Source organism: Neophocaena asiaeorientalis, unplaced genomic scaffold, assembly GCF_003031525.2.
Source record: "Neophocaena asiaeorientalis asiaeorientalis breed wild unplaced genomic scaffold, Neophocaena_asiaeorientalis_V1.1 scaffold182, whole genome shotgun sequence".
In the NCBI taxonomy this organism is placed as follows: Eukaryota; Metazoa; Chordata; class Mammalia; order Artiodactyla; family Phocoenidae; genus Neophocaena; species Neophocaena asiaeorientalis.
The window spans coordinates 2841496-2868709 of record NW_020174648.1 but is presented as its reverse complement, the minus strand read 5'-3'; the positions used below and the strand labels follow the sequence as shown (position 1 = coordinate 2868709).

Sequence of the window (27214 nt, the reverse complement as noted above, 5' to 3'; positions counted from 1 at the left end):
TTGCCTGATTGTTTTCTTTCTCAGGAACTAAAAGTTGGTATGTTTTTGTTTTCTCTTTTCGAATGTATCTCACACGTGATAAAATATTCCATGCATTTAAAAGCATTTTAATAAGGATCATTTCCTGTTTTAACCCCTAAAAAATATTTTCTAAGCCCAGCTTTTATCATTAGAACAGTTCACCGTAACAGGCAGTTTTACTGTACCAAAAAAGCAGATGCAAGAATGAATTTCCTGCATAGCACATGCCTGGTTTTCAGTCCCCCAATTTCACTGCGTCCCTCCCCGCCGCCATCCCCGCCCATAGCATCCTTCTTTGTGCAGTGTCAGGCCTCTGCTTATCACATCTGGACATGCGTACGTGGTCAAAGACAGCCACGGGCTCCAACTTTACAGCATGTGCAAAGAAGATGAAATGGGGTGTCTGAGCCGCTTTACAATAGCTTCCTCTGAACGCTGAAGATAACACACCTGCAGAGAACCCTCTGAGAAGCTCACCTTGATGAGTTCCACTAGTAGCACAGGGTGACTGTTCTCTCCCTGGCTCAAGAGGGCTGTGCCAATGGCTTCGCAGTAATGCAAGGCCTGGGACGCAAGGCCATAATCTGCCAGACGGGAAGCATAAAGGAGCTTATACACCTGTGAAGAGGAGCAGGGCCAGCGATGAGCCCATCCAGGCAGGGACAGAAGGAGAGAAGTGGAGATAAGACTTCTTGGAAGTCAGCTGACTGCCAACTTCCTCTAGCTCTGGATCCAAATATTAAAGAGGGCCTTGTGCCATTTGGGGCGTTCTATCTGTGTATGGGCACAATTCCAAACCCAGCCTGCAGTTCCGTCCTCATAGAGGAAGGGCTGGAAGGCACATCAGCTGAATCTCCCTAGGCTCTGGTCAACATGGAAATGCACTGGACTCTTACCAGGCAGCCCACATCTCTGGGAAGCCTGGTGTGTGTGGGGCACAGGACCAGGCACCAGGAGGACGGATAAAAGAAGAAAAAATGACTGAGGTGCAAGGGACTTCAAGCCCAAGGGAGTGTACAGACAGAGACAGGTAAGGGCTCAGAGAAGCATGAGTGACAGAACTAAATGGAGCTTGAGGGCCGGAAATCAGATAGACCCAAGTTCAAATCCCAACTCCATGCTGGGTGTGGCACACTGAGCTAGTTACCCCACCTCGTCTCTGTGCCTTGGTTTCCTCACTATAATATGGGGATGATAATACGATCTACCCCTCGGCTGTTGTAAAGATTCAGTGAGATAATCCATGTAAAGTCCTTAGAACAAATGGTACCCAAGAGATGTGACCCAATAGCATGTAACTCCTTGGAACCTGTTTTGTAAAAGGGGGGTAATCATGCCCGGATTACCACAGGATTAGAAATCATACAGTCAAAGCACCATAACACAGTTCCAGGCGTGTAGAACTCATTCCCTAAAAACAGCTAATCTCACTGCTATCAGCCCAAAGACAGCTGAGAGGTGGGATGACTACAGAACAGAAAGAAAGAGACTGAAGACCTGCATGGACCCAAAGGAGCTGTTCAGGCAGGGCTCTGCTGGAGAAGGTGGGTCTTTGGTAAAACTCTTAAAAAAGATACTAACTGGGTCATTGCCCTCTAGGCAGTAATTCATTCATTTCCAAGCCTTTGTTTTGTGTTTGGTGGTGGTGGTGTGCATGTGTGTGTGTGTTGCTGCCACCGAGAGCACTCTCAATACAGGCACAGAAGGAGTCATTATGGATTTAAGGGGACAACAGGGCATCCAGTAGAGAGGTTGAGAAGAGAGGTTAGAACCTGCGTGGACACCACCTGCACAGCTGCAGCCCTAGGGGGAAGAAAGGAGGATGGGGGCCAAGGACAGAGCAGGGAGGAATTTCCAGAGTTAAAAACAGAGTCATCCAGGACTTCCCTGGTGGCGCAGTGGTTGAGAGTCCACCTGCCGATGCAGGGGACATGGGTTCGTGCCCCGGTCCGGGAAGATCCCACATACCGCGGAGCGGCTGGGCCCGTGAGCCACGGCCGCTGAGCCTGCGTGTCCGGAGCCTGTGCTCCACAATGGGAGAGGCCACAACAGTGAGAGGCCCGCGTACCGCAAAACAAAACAAAACAGAGTCATCCAAAAGAGATGGGAGCGGCAGGTCAGAGGAGAGGAGGAAGGGTGAAGAGCCCCCAGTCGGGTCTTCTTGCTCCCGCTCCCAGCAGGATGACCGCGGGGCTGAGGAGAAGTGGAGCCATCTGGAGACAGAAGAACAGAAGGAGCTACAGACAGCGGGGGAGCCCCAGGGCTGCTGGCACGATTCTCATTGTCTGCAGTGAGGCAGGAGCCCCCAGCACAGAGGCTGCTGCAGCGTTTTGCTTTCCTATCTTAAAATGCAAACCTTTAGGGGACCTAGAAAGACATCCTAACCCTTCCCACATTCCAGCTAATGAGGAAAAGCCCAGTGGATGACTTAGCCCAGCCACTACGTGCCAGATAGCAAGGCAGAAAACCCGGTGGCCCACAGCCACGTGACACAGCTAAGGTGGTGGCCTCGTGAGGGTTCAGTTACCTGGAAAGAAGGGATGAAGGATTTGGGGCGGCCCAGCATCTGACAGTACTCGAAGATTTCCGTCCTCTGGATAGCCTCAGTTGTTGCAAATTTCAAAAACTCTTGACTAAAAACCAGGGAATAAGAATAAAACAGATTGAGGTGGGGACAGATTTAAATCCTAGTAGATGGCCAAACACCAGCTGCATCCATTCATGGTAGAGTCTCTGTCCTGGGCTGATCCTTGGGGCAGCTCCAAGAATGGAAAGAGAATCTGCACCTCCAGAGGCTCTGGGGGAAGGCGAGGGGGAGAGACTGGGGCGAGGGGGAGATCGCTGCCATCTTTACTGGAGGGTCACGTAAGGCAAGCTGCTCTCACACCCAGCTCAGCGGGGCACTGGGTCCTCCCCGTAAGCACGCTGAGAGCCAGCCTTAGTGCCCTGAGAACCCAGAGCGGGCGTCTGTGAGAGGCCGCCATAGCCCGAGCCGAAGAGCAGAAAAGAGGGAGTGATGTGATGTTCAGGAGCACTGAAGAAAGAAGGCCCGGCAGAGAGAGGGTAGCACTGTGGAGCCCCAAATCAGAAGACGGTCCCTGTGCTGGAGGTGCATTCCAGTGAGGAAGCAGGCTGGGTGAACGTGATCTGAGGGGCCCTCAGAGTCCTCACGGGTCCCAAAACAGCTGCTGTGAGGTTTGAAATCATAATCACAGGGGCTATGCCTGGGGTCAGGACTGTATCTCCAGAAACATCCTCGTACAATATAAACATAGGAGGGGGGACACATTAAACCGTTTCACTTACTGTCCCATTTGGCCCAGACAGGCCTCTTTGACAAGCCAACTAGGTGCTATCAGAGACCGTGACCTTGACAGACAGGCTATGAGAGGATGCGTTTCTACAAAGAAAAGCCTGACAGTCTGGATTTCAAGTCCAACCTGACCCCACACTAGCTGTACCATCTTAGACAAGTTACTTAACCTCTCTGTGCCTTGGTTTCCCTCCTCTATAAAGTGAAGATTAAAAGCGTACCTTCTTCACAGGGTAAATGTGTAATGATTAAAGGAAATAGTGCAAATAAAACGGCTGGCACAATGTAAGAGCTTAGGAAATCTTAACTATTACAGGGAAAGAGAAAGAGAGATCTAGAATGTGGAGGGCAGCTAGAGAGTAAGCCGGTCTTTTTGTCCGTTTATTCATTGTCTAGGGGATTATTAAGGTCCTTCTGTGTGAAAAGCCTAATACTACGGCCAGCAGGGAATAAGTGACAGGCGGGACTCTGAGTAGCTTGTGCCCCAAGTCAGTGTAGGGTGTGGTGGCTAGACAAACGTCTTCCACTTTCGGGTTTTGCCCAAGGCGGGCTCTGAGAACTGGTCCAGAGCTGCCTGACGCAGAGGCTCAAGCCGCCGCGCTCCCGCTAAGCATTTTCTGAAGACTCACTCTCTGATCACGGAGCCAGGGCGCCACCGAGTGGCCATAGGGGTACAATGCAACCCACAGGCACCAGTTCACAGCTTCCCCGGAGTAGGGCCTGGACCTGAGGCCCCCTGGCGGTGTGATGCGGCACCCACCCGGCATCTCCTCCGCCAGAGCCTACCTGTGCGGAAAACCATCCCAGAGGAGGGGACCAGCAGTGGCCGAAATTCACACAAGACTATGGAAAATGGAGCCATGTAGCCCAGCAAGGGCTAAACCAATCACCTGGAAGATGTCCTTCCCATTCCCTTTCCCCCAGAAGATCGCATACCTGTGGCTACTGCCCAGCAAGGCCAGGTGGTCTGTCTTCACGGTATAGGAGCCGAAGGGCACGTGAGCCATGAGGTAGCAGAAGTGAGCTGCTTCCACCAGCCCCTTCCCAGCTGCAGGAGGAGAGCAAGCCCCGGTCACGGAACACGCCCACATGAGGACCCACCATCTGGGGGGGATGGGAGGGGGCTGGAGAGGAGCTTGGGGGTCGGAGCGGAGAGCCTCATGGGGATAAAGGAACGAGCTTTTCACACTACGAGTCACAGACCCCAAACCCTACTCCCTCTCCTACCGCATTTTTGGCCTCCGACATTATTTCACTTCTCTTCAGCCAGAATAAGGCACTATTTCACGTTCCCCCTAATGGATTTTCAATGAGGACGTTTCTAAGCATTTTCGTCCTTCTGGAGAGGGAGAAATGGGTAGAAATGCCTACATCTGAGCAGAGAAGCTGGCCGTTGGGAGTAGCAGTTTTTAAATTAGGCTTCTTGGGGCACTAATGCCTCCCCTGCTAAAGTCAAACAACAGAAGACCTTTCCCAGTGATCATAAAAATTACATTCATTACCAAATTGTTCCCAGTTTTAAAATGTTCTCCCATGCATTTTCCATTACCTCAACATTGAATTAATTCAAATAGGTAAAGTAACTAGCACGGGGCCCGGCACCCAAGAAGGTTCGGCAAAAGTTAGTTCTCTTTCTACCCAGGTGCTGAACAACCTGCCATTTGACTGGTCACAATCTGACGCGTAGCTATTTTAAGTTTAGCAGAGCAGTATTTCACGAAGTGCCACAAAGCTATGATTTCTAGACGTTCTGGCCCTTGACCAAATCTGAGAACCACTGATCTGGAACATTTAACAGCCCCTAAGTGTTTATGAGGCCACATTCACAGAGAGGTGATAGAAATAAAGATTATACGATTACCCAGGGTAGTTCAGGCAAAAATAGAATTTCCTATCTGGTTGAGCTGGGTCACCACGGGACTAACAACAACAGTAGGCGAGATGCCCCCGTGTGTTAACTCCATCTGCACGGGAATCTGACCCAGGCATAGGAATCACCTACTCAGGGGAGCCTCCTACAGTGGCAGACCCCAGAGTCTCAGGGGCCTGGCCTGCACTGGCTCGCAGCGGAAAACTGGGAAACAGAAAGGCAAGAAGGACACCCCTCTCCCTGGAGTTTCTGTCCCCAAAACACTGAGGCTCCTGGGTCAAAGCAAAGCCTGAGGCATAGACTCGGGCCCAACACAGAACCTAAGAATCTAAGCACAGAGTGGTTAAAGCTGGCCTGGAAATAGAGGAGAGGAGGGGATGGAACTGGTGTCTGCTTACCCAGGGTGTCCCCCATGGTGACAATCGTGCGCTGATACAGCTCCGGGTCCCCACCTTGATTCGACAGAATCACAGCCAAGTGCGGCCTCCAGTCTCCCCACTGCTCGTCCCCACAACACTGAAAAGCAGCAGAAAAATTGAAAATTGACTGAGTAATGTATGTAGCCCCGACCAGAATATAGGTAAGTAAGGAAGGTTGTTGTCTATTTCCTGGTTTTCCGGGAACTCCCATTATGCTGCCGGCAATGTGGCCACTCATTGATTTTGCGTCTCTTTTTAAAAAAGCAAAACTCTTAGAAGGATGAATAGGCAGGCAGACAGACACATATACATACATACATACATACATACACACACACAGAGGGATGTTGGGAGATGGATAAATGGAATGACACTCTTGGTCAATAATTTTCAGATTTCCTCCTGGTGCCCCTAACCCCAATAGCTAGGGACAAAATCAAAAAAAAAACAACTGATGTTTCAGTGGGAGGCAGAGGATCAAATACCCTTGGTTCATGGGAAGAGTTAGAAGCCAGTTAGAAGACAGGGGAACACTGGGCTCCTTGATACCTATTACCAAATGGCTAATGTTTTCTGGTTTTACAAAGCCAAAGCCCTCTCTCACACATCACCTTCTTTAATCTTCACAACAACCCTGTGAACTCTAATTCCTATCGCCTCTTGAGGAGTGAGAAAACCAGGCCAAGTGGCCCAGCCAGCACTGTGTCCCCTTCCTCTGGTGACCATGCAGAGGCAGCAGAGCTCCACGAGGGGACGGTAGAGTATAATCAGAGAAGTGGGAGCAGGCAGAAGTCCCTCACGAATGATGGGCCGCCCTTCTCCTGAATGAAGGGGAATTTCAGGACAGGGAATATCAATAAGGAAACAACACAATGTCAGAGAAACGACACAGGCCCTGGATTCACCTGGGGTCCTGCCTCTTGGGCAAGTTTCTTTATGTCTTTGAACCTTTGTTTCTTTATCTCTTAAACGGAGATCATGATGTCTACCTGCCAGGATTTTTTTTTTTTTACATCTTTAATGGAGTGTAATTGCTTTACAATGTTGTGTTACTTTCTGCTGTATAACAAAGTGAGTCAGCTATATGTATACATATATCCCCATATCCCCTCCCTCTTGCGTCTCCCTCCCACCCTCCCTATCCCATCCCTCTAGGTGGTCACAAAGCACGGAGCTGATCTCCCTGTGCTATGCAGCTGCTTCCCACTAGCCATCCATTTTACATTTGGTAGTGTATATATGTCAATGCTACTCTCTCACTTCACCCCAGGATAACTGTTGATAATAATATAGTTAGATGAAGCCCATAGCATAGTGCCTTACACGTGGTTTGCACATTATAAATTACATATATAAATATACACACACACACACACACACACACACACACAGAAGCACAGCAAAGGAAAGAGGTGATTTGCAGACCAGTCTCTCCTCCAATTTGTTATACTGAAAAGATAGAGCAGGAGATTGACAGTAATACCTAAGATCTGGAGGTCAAAACAATTCACAGTTATTTGGTATTGTATTTGTAATTATCCCATAGAACAAAAGATGCTTTACCCAACTCCATTTTATAGTGACTCTGTTTATCTGGGCAATGCAGTGTGAATGAGGACGATGATGACAATAAATCACAATAATAACAGCAGTTCTCACTTACTGCACCCTGACCCTGGGCCACAGCCTATGCTAATAAGCATTTCTCCTAAGAACAATCACGTGCGTTAGGTACTATTATTATCCCCATTTTAACATGTGAGCCAGGCTCTTTCTTGCTGAAACTTTTCTTTCTAGCAAAAGAAAAGCCCTTGCTAAAAGAACAAAAACTTAGAAGTAATTCTTCTGTCTCCTCCCCCAGGCGATTTGGAAAAAAAAAATCACTGTAAAGCAGGTCTATGGAGGGAGAAGAGAGAGAGATAACGCTTATTAACTAACTTCAGTGGGCCAAGCATGGTGGTTGATATGTTCAGATATTCTCTCCCCTTTAATTTTTACAGTAGCTCTGCTAGGCATCAAAATGCCCACAAAGAAGAAAAACTGAGGCTCTGAGATTAAGTAGCAGGGCCCAGTTCCCACAACAGTGAGGAGTAGAGTCTAGGTTAAGCCTGTGACAGAAGCCCACGTCTGTGTTTTCCAGCTGCCATGCTTTTTCCACTACTCCTCTTATTATAAGTACCAAAGTCTAGCCTTTTACAGGATGCTACGATGCTAGGAAACTCTCAAACACTAGGGTCAAATACTGCAAATATCACCTCTGGCTCCTCGGTTTTCTCACCCAAGAGTAGGGAACATTTAGCAAACTCTACCAGTGCAATGAGACCCAATGGACTGTATGCTGATTACATATTTTCCTGCATTTAGTGCTTTGTGACATGGTGCAATTTCATTGCAGAGCACAGGCCCTCAGCAGAATTGTGAGGTGCACCCCATGTTCCAGTATAGCCAGCTGGTTTGACGAGGGGGCATGAAAGTCATCATTTCTCTTTTCTTTTCTTGAAATTGTCCACAGCAATAAGAGAGACAAAAAAGCAAAAGCGTGAAGTACATTTTCATTGAAACTAGGTGTCAGCAAAAATCCAAGCCTCTAAACACAAGAAAAGGCTTCCAAAAGTAATGGAGATTGAACAGAGGTGGGTTTAAGAGGCAGAGAGAGAGAATACCAGAGGGAGGGGATCCCACAGCCATCTCCACTGGCTGGGGAGAAGCAAAGATGCTCACAGAAAACACCAGGTCATGCGGAAATGCCAGCTTTCCTGGAATATGGCCCTGGCACCTCCCCAGCTCAAACCTCCCATAAATAACCCATCCAGGGAAGACCTGAAGCCTATGAAGGAACAAGTACAGAATCGCTACAAATATACCATCAAGATAAAAGGAGGGGGGAAGGCAGAGAGAACATTCACCAGAAAAATGTTTCCACAAAACAAAGAATTGTCACCAAACATTTCATCATGAATTTAAGTAAAATAATGAAACAATTTGTTCTAGGAAGCAAGGGTCTAAAGCTAAGTTACAGGAGCAGAGGAAAGAGATGGTGGAGAACAGGAGGAGGTAAATGTGACCTGCAGAGCTCAGGAGAGAAGTGGGAGAAAAATCAAAGAAATAAAGACAAAAATGGAAAAAGCACAGAAGCCAAGAGACACTGATGAAAACACAGTAAGGGACACACAGGATGGACACACAGCAACAAAGAAGAAAGAAAGAATTGAAACAAAAAAAAATTTTTTTTAATTAAAGAGAAAATTATATATATAATTCACATGTATATATGTATATAGTTCATATATATATATATATATATATATATATGAACTATATATATTTTGTGTATAGAGGGTGTTCCTGAAAAGAAAACCAAAATAAGAGAACAAAATAAAAACTGAAGGATATAGTTCAAGAAATTTCTCTGGAACTGTAAGATATGGATGCACATATTAAAAGAGCGTGCTGTATCCCCGAATAACTGACACAGACAGTCAACAACAAGATATATCTCAGTAGTTATTGGACTTCGAGGATAGGGAAGGAATACCTTGGGACAAAAAGATCAACACTTATAATGGGAAAACTATCAAGCTGGCTTCAGGGTTCTCCTGAGCCACATCCCACACTGATGACGTAGAATCTAACATGTCCAGCTTTGAAGGGTCACGTGCAGTGGTGGGGAAGAAAGAAAGCCTGGTTGTGGGAAGCGTGGAGAGCAGCCTCGGGTTCTCTTGCTATTTGCCACACAGTGGGTAGCTGTGGATTGTGGAAAGGGCACAGTCTTTGGAATCAGACAGACCTGGGCCCATCCTGACTCCACTACTCCTAGCTCTGTGATCTTGGTCATTTTACACCTTTGCTACTCAGTCCTCACGTCTGCAAAACAGGGATAATCATTCCTACCTCCGTGCGTTAAACGAAATAACATGCATCACAGCGCTTAGCACAGGGCCAGGCACATGGGAGGTGATTAACCAACAGTAATTACTTATTTTTCATCTCTAAAGCCATCACCTCATTCCCGAGCAGTCCCTACCCCCTAAACCCTTAGGGTGCTGGGGTGTTGAGGGGGTCCTGTCACAGAGGGTACCGTGGCTGCCTGTGGGATCCTTCCGGACATGAGCTGGAAGAGGGTCTGCAGTGGGTCGTTGAGCGCCAGCGTGCTGGTGAAGCTGCAGAGAGAGGAGACTGCCCGTCAGTGGGAATCCAGCCAAGAGAGCCTCTAACCCATTGCCTGTGAGGCACAAGGCCTCATCTACTTGTATTTGATTGAGCAGCTTCTTTTGGAACTTGAGTCTCTCTTTTCAGTTGTGCCTCTGCTCCATCCCACCACACACGCCAAATAGACCTCATTACTGGGGAAGATCTTCGGCATTTTAGCACTGACTCCCTAACTCTTGAGTAACTATTTTATAGGCCTCCGTCCATCACGGAGGTGAGCCACAAATACTTCAAAGACCCCTGAGAGCCCAACGGTGGGCACCTCCTCCCCAGGCACCCTCCACGCCCACTGCCCCACAGCAGCCCTCCTCCCCAGGCCCACAGCTCTCAGTGCTGTTTTCCGGGCTCATCGCTAGCCTGGGTCTCTACTGCTTTTGCTCACAAGCACTACATAGTCATTTTCAGTAACCAAAGAGGCGTAGAGCAGGGACCAGAAATGATCATGCTGATGACAAACCATGGGATCTGCTTAACAAGGATATAATAAGCTCTATGGCTGATTTGAGATTTAAGCATACTCAGTAAGAGAGATTTTGCATGATTCACTGGGCCCCATCAGATAGCGATGGCCCAAGGCAAAAATCTGTAGCCGAGATATATGCTACAGTGTGGAGTTGTGGGATGTTCGTTTCCAAAACCCAAAGGAAACTCATCCCTCGGAACACCATCTTTTTTTTTTTTTTGCGGTACACGGGCCTCTCACCGCTGTGGCCTCTCCCGCTGCGGAGCACAGGCTCCGGACGCGCAGGCTCAGCGGCCATAGGCTCACGGGCCCAGCCGCTCCGCGGCATGTGGGATCTTCCCGGACCGGGGCACGAACGCGTGTCCCCCACATCGGCAGGCGGACTCCCAACCACTGCGCCACCAGGGAAGTCCAACACCATCTTTTTTTTAACAGCACCTTTCCCCCGGAGCTCAGAGTGCTTCTCCTAATAGAAGTTCAGAGCTTCTCACCATTCCGGTCTCTGAACATAACGAAGTACGTGGTGGTGTCACTAGTCCCCGGGAAAACCGAGGGTCAGAGTAATAAAGAGATTTCATGGAAGCCATGGTGAAGAATGGGCTCCCAGGTAGTGACAGACGTTAGCCCCACAGACTGAACTTAAAGTGTGGGTGTCCATCTTCTCATCCAACTCTCTGCCCAACGGGATGTACGGGGGATTGAAATATAAGATAAGCAGAGACGGTAGCTTCACGGCTTTAACCAACGTGAGAAGACAAATTTTGAGGTACCATCCTTTTCTCTGTCTAACCCAAGGCTGCTCCTTATAGGAGGGCTCCCACCCCTGCCACACATCTGTCCCCAACAATCCATGGATGCTAACTGCAGCCTGAAGGGCTGACCCCTTACAGCACCCCATATACCTCCACCTCCATTTGGTTCTGAGTCTCTTCAGCTGTTTCATTGCCCTTGTTCTAAATTCCTGGCTAGGTACTCACACCTCCATTCCTATTCTGTCCTGGTTTGGGTATTATTTCCGGTACCCCCGGCACCCGGGTCCTGGTGGCCCAGTGTAACCTGAAGGGATGCCTTCAGTCTTGACATCTCCCAGTAGATGAAGACTGCTGGATCTAATCCCCAGTCCTATAAACCCCTTTCTACCACAGCTTGCAGTCCTGCTACCCTGTATCCCTTCCTACTTCCCAGCACCCACACCCGTGCTGCAGGACGAAGCAGTAAGTTACTCTCAGGCTTCAGGCTCTGTCAGTTTCCCTTAAGTGATCTACCCCCTCACTGATGGAAGTCTCCAGAGCAGACCCTCCCAAAGAGAGAAGGCTACTGCAATGTAGAAACCGACTTAATTTTTGGAAACTTTGACCCTGGGAAACATTAGTAAAATGTTTTATTCAATTTACCAGCTAGAAAGAATGTGTCTGTGTCTAGTTTATTAGGATCTGGAGAAGAGAAATGCTACGTCCAACTCAGAACTGGAAAGATGCTTGGAGGGTGGGGCCTTTCAGTGCATCTTGCATTTCTCCCCACCCTCACCTCCACCTTTGGAGGGGATGCCGCTCTGCTCCATTGGTCTTCTTGGCACATCCCCAACTCACCCACTCATGACCCAGCTGTAGGTCCTTGGGTCCATCTTGCTGGCAAGGAACAAAGCATGACCCCACAAATGGTTCTTCATGGCCCACTCCAAGGCTTCCTGAAAACACACACATCACCTTCAGTACCACCTTGCTCACCTGCCTCTAAGAGTGACAGCAAATGACTGTGCTTGGGGACTGCCCCACCCCCACCCCCTCTGCAGCAGAGGCCGGGCTTCCAAGAAGACTCTCAGAGCCTCCCCTGGGAACGTGAGAAAGGAACGGTAGAGAAATGGCTTTAACTGGCAGGTACTTCTCTCTAAGCTGCCCCTTTCTCCAGGCTTCACCTTATCAAACCCCTTATGTGATTGCATTAGCTCCCCCTCAGACATAGTTTCCAGTTAGCTTTCTCTTTAGCCAAAGTCACACAATACTTTTATGAACCTAAGCACCAAAAAATGAGAGAAGCATCTCACCCCCAGCACTGGGTCTCAAAAGACGAGTTGCAAGATGGTGTTCGTGGGGGCGTGGTAGAGGAACCATTTCTTTCTTTCTTTCTTTTAATTAGTTTTTATTGGAGTATGGTTGCTTTACAATGTTGTGTTAGCCTCCACTGCACAACCAAATGAATAAGCCATACACATACAGATACCCCCTCTTGAGGAACCATTTCTTTTTTTTTTTTTTTTTTGCGGTACGCGGGCCTCTCACTGTTGTGGCCTCTCCCGTTGCGGAGCACAGGCTCCGGACACGCAGGCTCAGCGGCCATGGCTCACGGGCCCAGCCGCTCCGCAGCATGTAGGATCTTCCCGGACCAGGGCACGAACCCGTGTCCCCTGCATCGGCAGGTGGACTCTTAACCACTGCGCCACCAGGGAAGCCCCAAGGAACCATTTCTTTATTAACAACTGTGGCAGAGACTGCTAGCTCCTCACCCAAATCCAAGTTCCCCTTCCTAGGCCAAGAGCCGGACTGCATTTCCCACCTCCCTGGCACTGAGGTGTGGCACTGAGATGGGAAGGGAAGCGATGTGTGAAGCTTCCAGGTCTGGCCCATAGAACCCCTCCCCGTGCTCAACCCTCCATGGCCTCTTCCCCATCGGGCTGGAATGAAGATGACTCCCAGAAACTTTAGAGACTCTGCGTTGAAGATGGTGGAGCCTCGTACAGCTGAGTCCCTGGGTGAGTACATGGAGGAGGCCTGCCCCATCTTCTGTTCACCTGCCCAGTACTCTCGCATGAAAAGAAAGAGGCTGCTATTATGGTTTGGTGGGGTGGAGGGTTGTTGGTTTGTTCGTTTGGTTTTGGCTGCACCATGCGGCATGCAGGATCTTAGTTTCCTGACCAGGGATCAAACCCATGCCCCCTGCTTTGGAAGCGTGGAGTCCTAAGGACCACTGGACCGCCAGGGAAATCCCGAGGCTGCTGTTATGTTTAAGCCAGTATACATAGTAGTTAACCTACCCCCAGCTAACACTATAACTAACTGCTTACTATCAAGTGCTTGTTAACTATCAACTTCATACATCAAATTAATGACACTGTTAACTTGGTGACATGGGTTTGAAGCTGCAAATTTTAAAACATACACACACACATATTTACCTCTTCATTTAATTTTCAAAACTATTTAGTAAGAGCTTAGTTTATATGTGAGGTTGACCTGGTATTAATAATTTCCTTAGTGGCCCCCAAATAATGTGATTTTTGGACAGGAGGTCACTAATGAGGTATTTCTACCTCCAAATGAAAATTTATTCGATTATCCCAACATCTCCCATGTTATCTTCTTTGAAGAGGGAATAAATTTAAACAATCACAGTTAAGAAATTCAGCCTCATATCCAGTGGAAGTAAAAATGACATTAAGATTGCTCTTTTTGAAACGACAAGGTCCTACTGTATAACACAGAGGACTATATTCAATATTCTGTGATAAACCATAATGGAAAAGAATATTTAGAAAAAGAACGCATATATATGTATAACTGAATCACTTCGCTGTACAGCAGAAATTAATGTAACATTGTAAATCAACTATACTTAAATTTTTAAAAAAAGAAAAACAGGTGAAATCTTTAAAAAAATGCTCTTTTTGTATGTTAAACTATTTCATAATAGTATTTTTCAAAGGAGTTACTAATGATTGGTTGAGAATTACTAGTTTACTCAAAAATCTACATCTCCAAAAATATAATTTAAGAATAAGTGAAGAAATTGAGAACTTATATCAAGGATGTCAATCTCACACAATGCCAGAAATAAGACCCCAGTCAAGTGTTAAAGGTTTTAGATATTGTGGTGTCCAGCTCCTCATAGATCACCGTGAACTCCCATAGTGCTCTACCTACCCACCGCTTACCTATGGGTCAGTGTATGACAGGAGATGTGGTAGTTGATTACAAGCCCAAGCTCAGGCACCAGGCTGCCTAAATCTAAACCCTGGCTTTATTATTTACTAACTTTCCTCCTTGGTAAATACATAAAACAAGAATAGGACCTACTACGAAGATAAATGAGATAATGCATGTAAGGTGTTAAGTGAGTATCTGGCACATAGAAAGTATTTTTCAAATATTCACTTTATTGCTGTTGTTATAGTCATTATTTATCATTCTTAAGGAAAGAGATTATCACTGATTTATTTCTGTATCCCCCGACTGGGTTCAATGTCTTAGAAGTAGTGGCTGCTTAATAAATGTTTATTGAATAAATGAATCACTGGTGAAATAGCAAGTCCCTACTATATAATGAATACACACACACACACACAAACACACACACACACACACACACACACATACATACATATATATACATACATATAGATCCTATAAGTTGATCCCATTAATTTTCACTGAGTATATCTTACACTCATTTAAAAGATAACATCACATACAAATACATACAATTAAAGATTTAAATGTAAAGGTGAAGTCACAAAAGTACTTCAACTTTATTTTCATAAATCAATTTTGAAGCAGGAAAAACCTTTCTAAATATGACCCCAAAAAAGTGATTTTGGACAGAAAATCCTTAAAAAGTAAAGTGCTCCTACAAATCAATAAGTGGGGATCAAAATTCCAACAGGAAAATGTGGAAAATCCATGTCAAAAAATAATCACAGATTAAAGGATATTCAACTTCATTTATAATGAGAAATGCAAATAACTACTATACTTTTTTTCACCTCTCAGATTGGCACATATCCAAAAGTTTGGAAACACACTGGGCTGGTGACAGTGTGGGGAGACAGACACTCTCATACATTGCTGATAGAGTAATCGGTACCTCTAAAACAGCAATTTGTCGATATCTATCAAAATTACAAACCATATACCCTTTGACCCAAAGCTTCCACTTCCACAAACTTTCATTACATATATTCTCTCCATATGGCAAAATGACAATGTTATTCATTGCAGCATTATTTGTAGCAGCAAAAGACTAGAAATAATCTAAATGTCAATCTATAGAGGTTTAGTTGAATCAATTATAATTTATCTATAGAAACCTATGCAGCCGTAAGAAATAATGAGGAAGGTATTTATATACTATAAGGAACAGGAGACAGCAAAACGTGGCCTGAAGACCAAATTCAGCCCACTGCCTGTTTTGGTACAGCCCACAAGCTAAGAATAGTTTTTACATTTTTAAATTACTGGAAAAAATCAAAAGAAGAATAATATTTCATCACATGAAAGTGATATATATTTCAAATTTCTATGTCGATAAATGAAGTTTTATTGAAACACAGCCACACCCATTTATTTACAGATTGTCTGTGGCTGCTTTCAGGGGACAACAGCACAGTTGAGTAGAGACCCCATGGCCTGCAAAGCCTAAAATATTTACTGTCTGTCCCTTTACAGAAAAAAAATGCCAACCCCAACATAGAGTGTTTCCTAAAGTAGTTTGCTAAATGACAAAAGGAAGGTAAAGAAATGGTACATAGTATGCTATAAGGGAACAAAGGAGAAAATAATTATATATGCAGAAAATATCTTTGGATATTTCAATGAGAGAAATTGCATGGCGAGGAGGTGGGGGACAGCATCATTTCTCCCATTATATCCCTTTCATCTTTTGATTTTTTTAATTAGATTGATTCAAATTGATTTCAGTCATATATTCAAATATTTAAGACTTTTGTAAAATGTAAGTTCAACTTCAAAATTAAACAAGGCATAAAATAATAGGGAAACACGTGAGGTGATGGATGTGTTAATTATCTAAATGGGAGGAATCCTTTCACAATGTATATGTATATCAAACCATCATACTGTACACTTTAAATATCTTACAATTTTGTCAAATATAGCTCAATTTTAAAATTTTAATTAATAAATTCTAATTTACATATCAAAATAAACAAGGCATCACTTCATCAGTGGAATTAAAGTATTCAGTATTGATAGGTATATTTTAGATATAACTGATGGGGATATCATTTGTAAACAAACTTTCTGGAAACTGATTTAGTGTATATGTGAAGAACCTTTTAAAAGTGCATAGCCTTGGGACTTCTCTGGTGGCACAGTGGTTAAGAACCCACCTGCCAATGCAGCGGACATGAGTTCGAGCCCTGGCCTGGGAAGATCCCACATGCCGCGGAGCAACTAAGCCCGTGCGCCACAACTACTGAGCCCACGCTCTAGAGCCTGCGAGCCACAACTACTGAAGCCTGTATGCCTAGAGCCACAACTACTGAAGCCCATGAGCCTTGAGCCCGTGCTCCACAACAAGAGAAGCCACTGCAATGAGAAGCCCGCGCACCACAACAAAGAGTAGCCCCCGTTCGCCACAACTAGAGAAAGCCCGTGCACAGCAACGAAGACCCAACACAGCCAGAAGTAAATAAAATTAAAAAAAAAAAAAAAGGTGCATAGCCTTTAACTCAGTAGTTCTTCTAGGAATGTATCTTAAAAAAATCAGCCAAAGGTTTATACAACAAGATGTTCGAATGGTATAATTTATAATGGGTGACAAATCTGTACATAGCCTATATATTCAACAACAGTGAACTGGTTAAATAAAATGTGATACATTCATATAATAGAATATAGTCCATTTTTAAAATGGTACATTTTAATGCTATGAGAGTATTTCACCATATACTCTTAGGGGGAAAAGAAAGAAGTAATTGTATATGTAATTTAATTTGATTTTTAATATATACGCATTGAAAATGCTAGAAATAAATATATTAAAATGTTAACAGGCATTATCTTTTAGTGATAGGATTATGGGTATTCTTCTTTTTCTTTGTACCTTTCTGAACTTAAGTGCTATAAAATGAGTATATGTCACTCATACAATTGGGAGGGGTGAGTGGTTTGGGGATGCCGGTTACTTTTTTAAGCAGAAGCGGGCACAGCACTTGCCTTTTTCCTTCCGTAGTAGAGCAACTTAGTGAATTTCTCCACGATCTGCGCAGGCGTCTCCACGCTGGGGGGAACCTCCCCAGTGAGCAGGTTCCGGGTCCCCAAGCTCAGTACTGGCCAGTCCTCATCCGTCAGGTTGATGAGGTTGGCCACAGGCGGCTGCCGCTTGTACTTCTCCAGCTTCTTGCAGTCCTGCACCAGCAGCTCCGCGATGTCAGACCCCACCACGGACTGCAAGGGAAAGAGGGCCATCCTGGGAGAGAATCCTATCCATCCTCACGCCGGCAGCCCAGGCTGAAGAAGGAAGGCACCAGAGCACCTGCCCTCTTCAGGAGAAGGCTGACATGCAAACACAAGACAGCCCCTTCTTAGAGTGTTGTAATTCAAACTCCAGCTTCACTCTCATGCTTGCTTTCTGCCTGTCAGGAGCCACAACGATGACCAGAAATATGCACACTCTCCCAGGTGTATCATCTGCTTAGCGCAGTAACCCAAGAGCTGGGCGATAACCCCAGGCTAGTGGAGAAGGGCAGGGGAAAGGTTAGCATTAGCAAACTGGCATTGACATCTGAGCAGTTTTTCCCCTTGAGGCCATTTGTTGCTTCTTTAATGTTACCTTTTATAATCAATCATGCCACAAGCCAAATCTTCTCTCTCCCAGGAAGACTTCAATTCCAACCCAGCCTGCACCTGCCCACCTGCCAGAGCGGTGATACTGACCCCGTTCTGCCGACAAAGGAGAACCAACAGTTGCCACAGTAGAGCCGAGTCTCTGCTCCCTGGTGTCTCAGATTTGCGACTCTGCGCTGCTTTCTGCTGGCAAAACGTCACGATGTCCACCTTGTGTACATCTTCCCTGTGGAGAGATTTCAGGGAGCAAAGAGTGAGGGACAGATTCCTCCCCCAGGTAGGACCACAGTCCCCTCCTACAGTGTGAGGGTGTTGCTGGGGCTGGAGATGGGATAGAAGCCTGACAATACAGGATGGGGGTAGTGAGTCTATAGCTACAGAATAGTTGTTTCCTTATAGAACAGGAAGGGACCTCAGAGATTCTCTCGTCCACCCTCTCCATTTTACAGAGGAGGAAACTGAGGCCCAGAGACCTGAAATGACTGTTTGGTATCAAGGAAGAGCACAGACTTTGGGCTCAGACAACCCTGCGTTTAAATCTAGCCAGCCACTTCTCAGCTTACACAAGTTTCTTATCTCCTCTGAGCCTCTGCTCTTTTCGCTAAAATAGGAATAGTTAAAAAGTCTACCTCCAACTCAGTATCTTGTAATAACCTATAACGGAAAAGAATTGGAAAAAGAATAGATATATATACCTATGTATATATATCTATATGAATTACTCTGCTGTACACCTGAAACTAACACAACATTGTAAATCAACTATATTTCAAACTAAAAATTTTTTAAAGTCTACCTCCATACAAAAAGGAATTAGCCAATTGTGTAGTGTATGTAAGTGCTCAATAAACAGGAATTATTATTTGCTTGAGATCATTCAATGAAATCAATCAAACTTGGACCAGTACCCTAATGTCCAAATACCCAGCTCGGTGCTCTACCCCACACCTGTACACCCGTGTGTAAGAAATGGAGACAACACTCATTTTTACTTGAAGGAACTGTCAAAATACTATGGGGATCTTCTTGGAGGGGGAAGCTTCAGGATAAGAACACATTTACACAGTAGTGATGATATTTTAAGGGCTTTGGGGTGCATTATCTCACTTCTGACACCAGCCAGGACTCCTCTCTCCACGACAAAGAGCATCCTGAATATTTATCAGTAACATGACTAGCAATGTAAAAGCAGTTCTAGCTCAATCCTGCAGAGGGCAGACTTGCACACTGTCCAGTAACTCAAATGCTGGCCATGTTACTTATCTCTCCAGAAAAAATTTTTCCATATGATCCACTTGCCTATGATTTCCCAGGCTGTGTTCCACTCTTCTACCAGTTTAAGTACTATTAAGTACACAGAACGCTAAAACCCCTTACCATGTAGGCTTTGTAAAATAGGACTGATTTCAGATTTTTAAACTTTTAAGTTAATTTTTCTTTCAACACTCAAATTGCTTGTCAAAATGGCTCAGGCCACATTTGGCTCCAACTTGTAGCACGGAGATTCCACTCCAACGGGGAGAGACATTTTCTTTCAAGGAAGTCAAGAACAAATCCCCAAAATGCTGATCTGGGCAGGAAGATTTTATAGGTTTCAAAAGCCCTTATTTTGCAGCTCTCATGGTAATTTACCTAATCAGGGGTCCTGAGAAAGTCCTCATCTTTTCTTGTTCCTCAGAATCATTAAGAATAACCTGGAACAAAAAATCAAGTTTGGTCTTTAAGACTATGTCCCCCCAGTGCCCCATTGCTCAGTTAAGTCCAGCATCAGAACCCAGAGCCATGATCCTAGGATGTGGCTCAGTGCCTCATGGAGAAAGCAGAGGACAGAAATGAGCTCTCTAGTTGCTGGATATGACCCAATAGCATCTCATGAAAAACAGAAGTCTAGCATTACTTCTCTCACAGAAGAGCCCCAGCCATTCCTTCACACACACACACACACACGTGCGTGTGCATGCACACACACACACACACACACACACACACACACACCAATCCATAGGGTGCCTGGCCCAGTCTCCTCCAAGAGCACCCTATTCCTGGAGATGCCCAGGGCTCAGGCAAAGGGAATCAGGGAGCAGGGTGCTGACATTCCGAGGACACAGAATCTTGTCTACCTCCATGCTGTGCAGTTCAACAAGGGCCGTCTGTCCATCACTGAGAGATCTGAGACCCACACACACCAGCTGACCTCCTGGCCCAAAACTCACAGGCACGTGAGGGATGTAGAACTTCATGGGTGTCTTGGGACCAGCTGCCGAGATGTCCTCTGACCAACAGACACAGATGGACACTGTTAGCATTACTGCCACTGCTTTGCTTTACTTTAGAAATACTCCACAGACACACTTCTTTCCAAATTCCACCTGGGACCAAGATAAGATTCTGGATGGGCTACATAACTAGAAGAAGCCCATGCTCCAATAAGAGCTGAACCTCTGAGAATATGTCAGAATATAATGCAAGGAGTTGATGGTTTGGTGCAAATGATAATGTACCAGGGCCAGACTCCCAGCAATGGTGACACGCTGGGAACTCTGGTTCTCATAGCCCCAGTACTCAGGGCAAGTCTCCTACATCCAGACCTTTGTGACCTGCCTTCACTTTCCCAAACTGACTCTGGTCTTTACTTTCTTCACCTATTACCTAACAGTACCTCTGAGTGCCTCCTCTCCCAGCCTGATGATGGCTAGGGGCAGTGTTCCCTTCCAAGAAGCAGCTATGATGCAATCTCCAGTACCAGAGAAAAGGGGGGAAATGGAACCAAAGTTGGCCACTCTGCTCAGGAGACCTACTTACAAAAATGAGGCAGACAAATGAGGCAGACAAATCTTGGAAATACAGGGCAAAGGTGACTTTCCAAGACATGTGCCACCCAGCCCTCTTCTCAACAGACTCAGCCAACTCCTTTGATCACTTCAGTACCCACCAGCCTGAACTGTACTCCAACCCGCTGCAGCCATGGGGTCGTACAGCTCAGAGGCGTCTGTCATGTACTGACTGAGCTCATAGCTGCTGGAGGTGAGACCAGACTCGTGCTGCCGGAGAAGGTTGGACTCCTCGGTCAGTGATGGCTGGAAATTAAAAACAGCAAAACACATGGGAAGAATCAGAAGCACTTTCAGAGAGACGGTCCTCCCAAGTGTTTCTTCAAAGCAACAAAATTCAAACTTTCAAATAAATATAATGAATGTGGATGTGCTGAAAGGAAAAGAAGGGATCATTCAATTGACAGGTGTTTACTAAAGGATTCAATGTGGCCTAGTGGGAAGCATGCAGGTCCTGGGGTCAGGGAGGCTGAATTCAATCCCAGCTTTGTCAATACCAAGTACTGTGAACTTGAACAAGTGACTTAGACTCGCTGAGCTCAGGACCTTTATCTGCAAAGTAGATAATCATACCTACCCTATAGTTCAGGTACTTACTCTTGCATTCATTCACCAACTGTTTAATGAGCACTTACTATGCTCCAGGTGCTATGCTTTCCCTAAGGATACAGGTGTACAAGAAATTCACAGAACTTACATCCTGAGGACTGTAAAACAATGGATGCACACAATGGATACAAAAGCTCTTTGTCCACATTGTAAAGTGCTGTACGTGTGTATGGCTGCTGTTACTGTGTCGTTGTTACCGTTAGTCATAACAGGTGCCCCGCCCTGTGAAGCATCAGGTGTACAGAAGAAACTGTCCCCACAAATCATACAAATCTCATCAGGGATACAAAATTAATACATGACTCAAAAATGAAGAGCTTGTCTCTGTAGTCTGTTTGTAACTTTTCCATAAATCTAAAATTATTCCAAAATTTAAAGTTTATTGTAAAAAAAATTCAAGAGCTCCATTTTGTAACCCAGCTGGTACACACAGTAAGATTTTAGAAAAGAGAGATGGAAGAGTCAAGAAAAGTTCTGCTTTTCAGACCTGAATTAAAAGATTCTAACAACTTCCCACTTCCTGGGTAAACCGAATTGCTAATCCACTGGGATACCGGTGACAGCCTCTTCTCTTTCCTACCTTGGAGTGACTTGGGTGACATTTCCTGATCCAGCCAACTTGGCAAAAAAAATGCAAAAGGGCCAGATCAGGGCCCCAGATCCAGAAGACTGAAACAGGGAGCAGGGAAAGGAAGAGGTGGGTAGAGGCTCTGCCAATTGGGGAGGAATGGGACCCCTCAGACTGCTGGCCACTGGGGACCCCACCCCACGGGGCCCTGCTCCGCCCCTACTGACGAGGGCAGGTGTGATGCATTGTCACAGACCACCAGTCCCATGTCACTTCAGGTTACCTTGTTTTTCTGGGCCCCAGTTAGCAGACTCTCCACAAATAAGTCCCCAGGCCTCTCCTGTCCAGAGTTAGAAGCGGGACTGTCTTTATAAGGGTTCCAACGCTTAGATCTGTGGCAAAATGACAGGAGCAGGTGAGAGAGGGTCCAGGGCAGGCCAGCAAGGCTGAGCTGCTCTCTGCTGGAGGCTGTTCTGCTGCAAAGCGTGGGCAGGTGTCGGGTTGGCCCGTGTGTCGCAGGGAAAAGCCTTGTCCTCCATTTCTCCGCCTCAGTCTATTGGACCAGAAAAACAGGAGCTCCTGGGGTTCATAGTACAGTTACTAGAAGTGGCCCCAAACCCTGCAGAGGAGGCTCAGTCTCTGTCGCCTGACGTCCTGGAATAAGTTAAATCAGAGCAGCTGGGCTGGTGAGTTCCAGGCAGGGTTAAGGCACCAGGTCTAAGGACACCAGACAGGTGCTTTAACAAAATGCTGTTCCCTGCTCACCTTATCCCACGGGAGAGCCTATTCTCAGGGCACAGGAGGGGGCAGAGGAGAAGCACCCCAGCCCCAGGCAGGACCCCATCAGGAGGACTTCTGCAAGACCACATCTGTTCCGAGGCCAACATAGAATTAAGGCCCTCCTCTAAGACGGACCTCAAGTAATCTCACAGGTTTTGGGAACCACCTCTCAGAATTAAGAATCCCTCCTCCTAGTGTCCATGGGAACAGCTGGTCCCAGCCAACCCAGGCTACTCTCACACCCCTGTGGCCAGAACAAAAGCAGACGGGCTTCTGAAGATGAGGGACCAGCACCAGATGACATAAGGTTTGCCTAACATAGCCTGCGTTTGGCTGAATCGTGTTGAACCGGCCTCTCCTTTCACACTTACTGGAACTGGGTCTCACTATTTGTTCCAAACGGACTATTCTGGTTTTCATGTTGGTGTTCATTCAGGTACTTTTGATCTCGATAATCTTCATGCCAGGTATAAGGACTCCCTTGCCTTGGCACTGCACCCTCAGAAAAAAACAAAATAAAGACAGGTCACTTCCTATTCCTAAAAGTTCAGAAAGACACTAGCAAGCCATGAAGCTGAGTTACTGGAGCACAGCAGGTATAAAAACATACAATCATCCCTCCGTATCCATGGGGGGCATTGGTTTCAGGACCTGGGGAAGTTCAAGTCCCTTATATAAAATGGTGTAGTGTTTGCATATAGCCTATGCACATCCCCCATATACTTTAAATCATCTCTAGATGAATTATAATGCCTAATACAATGTAAATGCTATGTAAATAGTTGCAAATACAATGTAGGTGCTCATGCAAATAGTTGCCTACAAGCAGCAAATTCAAGTTTTGCTTTTTGGAAGTTTCTTTTCTTCTAATATTTTCAATCATCCGTTGGTGGCAGACCCGCAGATTCGGAGGGCTGACCGTATCTGCCAAATTGAGTAAAGTACAGTTGATAAGTAAAAGCCAACAGTGAAAGTCCGTAAGACGCATCTCTCTGAACCAATGAGCACGGCTCTATACAATGGGGATCCAATATGTGTGCACAGATGTTTGTGTTTTCAACGTTGAAACAGGTTTCTCTTTGCTAGCAGGTCAGAAGATGCCTTTAGTACCTACCTAAAGCCTTACTATTGGTGTAAGGTTTAAATCCTTTTTTGTACATATCTGCCTCCCTCAGGGTAAATGATGGTCAGACTCATTACAGCCCAGCCACATACTTGATGACTTCACTGTTAAGAACTGGCTTCACTGTTACTTGTTACTTAGAAGAAAAATATGGATGAAGTACAAACTATCCACAATACTAGTAATGTAGTAACAGTGTCAGTGCCATCATCTACACGCACAAAGAAAAGTGACTCTTTTCTATCTCTTCTTCTCAAGACATTTAGCAGTAGTGTCATTGCTGCGGCCTCATCTGGCCAAGCAAGAAGCAGGTGAGGCTGGGGCTCTACCTCAGCCCAGCAGGAGGCCCAGGGTGAGGCTCCGAGCACGGCCCCTTTGCCCTCTGCCCTATCCGACCAGCTGCACCATCCCAAAGGCTTCTTGGAGATTATTCCGTACCTCCTTCTTCCCGCAGCTGCTGCGGGTGTCCATGGTAGTAATAACTTCCATAAGCATATTCTTCCCTTAGGGCTGGAGAGTGATAGCTTTGATAGAGATCCTCAATGCCCGGCCTAAAGAATCACAAAGACAACCAGTCATTCAAGGATGAGCATGGTAAAGAGAAAAACCAGCGGAGGACTTGACAAACGAAACAACTTCAGAGGACAGAATTGTGACCCCCGTCTAGAATCTGCTCTAAAGCCACGGTTCATTCTGGATCCCATAACCAAAAAATCCAGAATCAGAGCAGGAGTAGGACCGTTGTGTCAGAACAAGGCTGCAATTTTTATAGCAAAACCATAGCCAAGGGTCTCATTCTCCCTCCCCATGGTCCCTCTTACTCCTCCAATACACACACAGCCAACAACACAAAATATTATCTGAGAAAACCCTGCTCTGACATCACCTTAGGAAACCCCTTCCCAAGAAGACTGTGTAAGTGCCTCATATACCACTGCAATTCCCATGCATATTATGGATGGCAATGAGATGAAAAAGTCAAGTTGGACCATCTTAAATCTGATTGCTTTTATTGCCTCTGTCCTTAACATACCTTCCTTCGAGAATTCAACAAAGGAATGTCATGTTGTTAGTATCTTTATCAATTAATAATTCTTTACTATTTCATAGGGGCAGAATTCTTTACAGTAATTGTCATAATTTCAACCCTAAATCTGGAGGCAGGAAAACATCACCCCACCTGAGAAAGTGAAAGTAGAAAATAGATGGCTTGCAACATTCCATAAAATATGAAGTCCAGGAGGAGGAACTCCAGATTCTCCTAGAATTACCTCACTGAGACCTCTTCATTCTGAATTTGGAGCCTACAAGCTTGTATCTGCTTTCTCTGATTTTTTTTTAAGTTCCCATTCATTCACTCAATACATAGTTTTTTTCTGTACCCATCACACTCTAGGTGATGTTCTAGGCACTAGGGCTCTTCTTGGTGCTAGTGGGTCAGTGCTAACCCTGGGTCAGAGTCTTCCAAAGAGGATAAGGAACTTTTTATAGAGCTCCATAGGAAAAGCTTTTCCAGAGTCTACAAACATTGCCTTTTGTGATCCCAGAGTAAGACGGTCTCATCTGCTGTCTTGAATTTCATCATTCTTTCTACCCTCTCCCCCCATCACCCAATCACATTGTGATGGCTTCTTTAAGAAGCTTCCCTAGGGGATAAAGAAAGGAAAATATTATATTTTCAGTCACCAAAATCCAATTTGGGAGAGGAAAGGGTATAGCTAAGTCAGTATAGTAGGGTGGAGAAGGAAAAAAAAGAAAAAGAGGAGAAATAAAAGGAAAAGGAACAAGGAAAAGAGCAATCTGTTTGTAAGCATTTAGGAGAGCTGGGTCAATTCCAGCTCTAAAACCATACCTTGAATACAACTGACTGGGATAACCACCTTTATAATAGTCAACCCTGGACACAGGCGGATGCCATTCCCCAGGCCTGGACGCATAGTGAGGCTGCTGGTGGTCTTCCCCAGGATCCTGCTGTGGTTGGGGGCTCCTGGCCATGTCTTGTTCTTGTTGGACCCTCTCTCCATTGTGCCAAGAGTGACGAATAGGCTGATAGTATCTATCTCTCTCAAGCCCTCGGTCTGGATCCCTTGATGGTGCTGGGGGCCTCCCTGCTGGCTGAGGCGGCCACTGGGGAACCCAAGGCTTCATCCCTGACCTTCTGAATTTCTCTCGTGTTTTGAGTCAGTTGTGTAGTTATTTTATCTTCCTATAGACAAAACAGAAAGAAAAAAATTATCATCATTTTAGGCCTATATCCAAACATGAAGGTTAATTAGGTTTTGTGAAAGAAGTACCTATGGTCCTCAAAATCTTCTATCTAAAACAAACCACACAGGCACTGATACAGAGATATCTGAAAAAAATCTTAAGGAGATATTTGAAATAAATAACAGGCTAGACAACTATACTGATGTTGCTATAAAAATTAAAAAGTATATTTGGAGCAACAATAGATGTGGGAGGCATGGGAGAGAGAACAGTAATAGATGAAGCTCCAAAACACTATCAAAATATCCCAATTAAATACATGTGTGCTGGACTTCCCTGGTGGCACAGTGGTTAAGAATCTGTCTGCCAAGGCAGGGGACATGTGTTCGATCCCTGGTCCGGGAAGATCCCACATGCCATGGAGCAACTAAGCTCATGCACCACAGCTACTGAGCCCGCATGCTGCAACTACTGAAGCCCATGCACCTAAAGAGTGTACTCTGCAACAAGAGAAGCCACCGTAATGAGAAGCCCACACACCACAACGAAGAGTAGCCCCTGATCGCCACAACTAGAGAAAGCCCGCGTGCAGCAACGAAGACCCAACACAGCCAAAAATAAAATAAAAATAAAATAAAAAATTTAAAATACATGTGTGTTCACATATTCCACCAGTAAATGTTTATTCAACATTTACTATGGAGGCCCTATGCTGTCATAGAAATAGAATGGGCCTTAGACAGAGCTAGACCACAGCTCAAATCCTAACTCTGCCACTTATTAGCTAGTTAAATTTTTCAAGCCTTAATTTCCTTACCCATAAAATGAGGACCATAATGAGCTGACAGGGTCACCTGTCAGAGTCAGAGATCCTTACACTCTGGCTGGTATATAGTAATTGTTCAATAAATAACAGTGTTATCAGAGATAAAGATTAGGGTAGTGTGAGCAGCTGAAGACATTTCCTAAATAAAAAGGAGTTTAAAGCGACCTCAAGAGACATCTTTTCTGAAACCTTGAAGTCTTAGAAGAACTAGGCCCTATAATCTGGCCATTCCTGCCCCTGCTCCAGGGGAGGCGATGAGACACAAGTTTGGGATTGCTTCCCTGACAAACTAGAGAGCCGTGTCTGGAGATTTTAAAACCTGGAAGTCTCCCCAGCATCAAACTGATTTTCCCCATTTATGCTTCAAAATGGGAAATAGCTCCAGAGGACAAGA

At 45.5% G+C, this 27214-nt stretch overlaps 1 protein-coding gene across 1 annotated transcript in view; it reads right to left on the bottom strand.

Annotated features, from left to right (window-relative positions):
- SEC16B (SEC16 homolog B, endoplasmic reticulum export factor) overlaps positions 1–27214 on the bottom strand; it is a 92134-nt gene that overhangs the window by 11077 nt on the left and 53843 nt on the right. Inside the window, exons 7-21 of the mRNA XM_024758828.1 lie at positions 25639–25992; positions 24225–24337; positions 23035–23155; positions 22167–22275; positions 20808–20952; positions 19996–20147; positions 19508–19569; positions 17966–18101; positions 17246–17476; positions 11885–11982; positions 9702–9783; positions 5603–5720; positions 4271–4382; positions 2549–2654; positions 499–639 (exon numbers count right to left, since the gene is read on the bottom strand). Coding sequence (XP_024614596.1) covers positions 499–639; positions 2549–2654; positions 4271–4382; positions 5603–5720; positions 9702–9783; positions 11885–11982; positions 17246–17476; positions 17966–18101; positions 19508–19569; positions 19996–20147; positions 20808–20952; positions 22167–22275; positions 23035–23155; positions 24225–24337; positions 25639–25934 — 2022 coding nt within the window. The 5' untranslated portion in view covers positions 25935–25992. The remainder of the gene's footprint in view (positions 1–498; positions 640–2548; positions 2655–4270; positions 4383–5602; positions 5721–9701; positions 9784–11884; positions 11983–17245; positions 17477–17965; positions 18102–19507; positions 19570–19995; positions 20148–20807; positions 20953–22166; positions 22276–23034; positions 23156–24224; positions 24338–25638; positions 25993–27214) is intronic.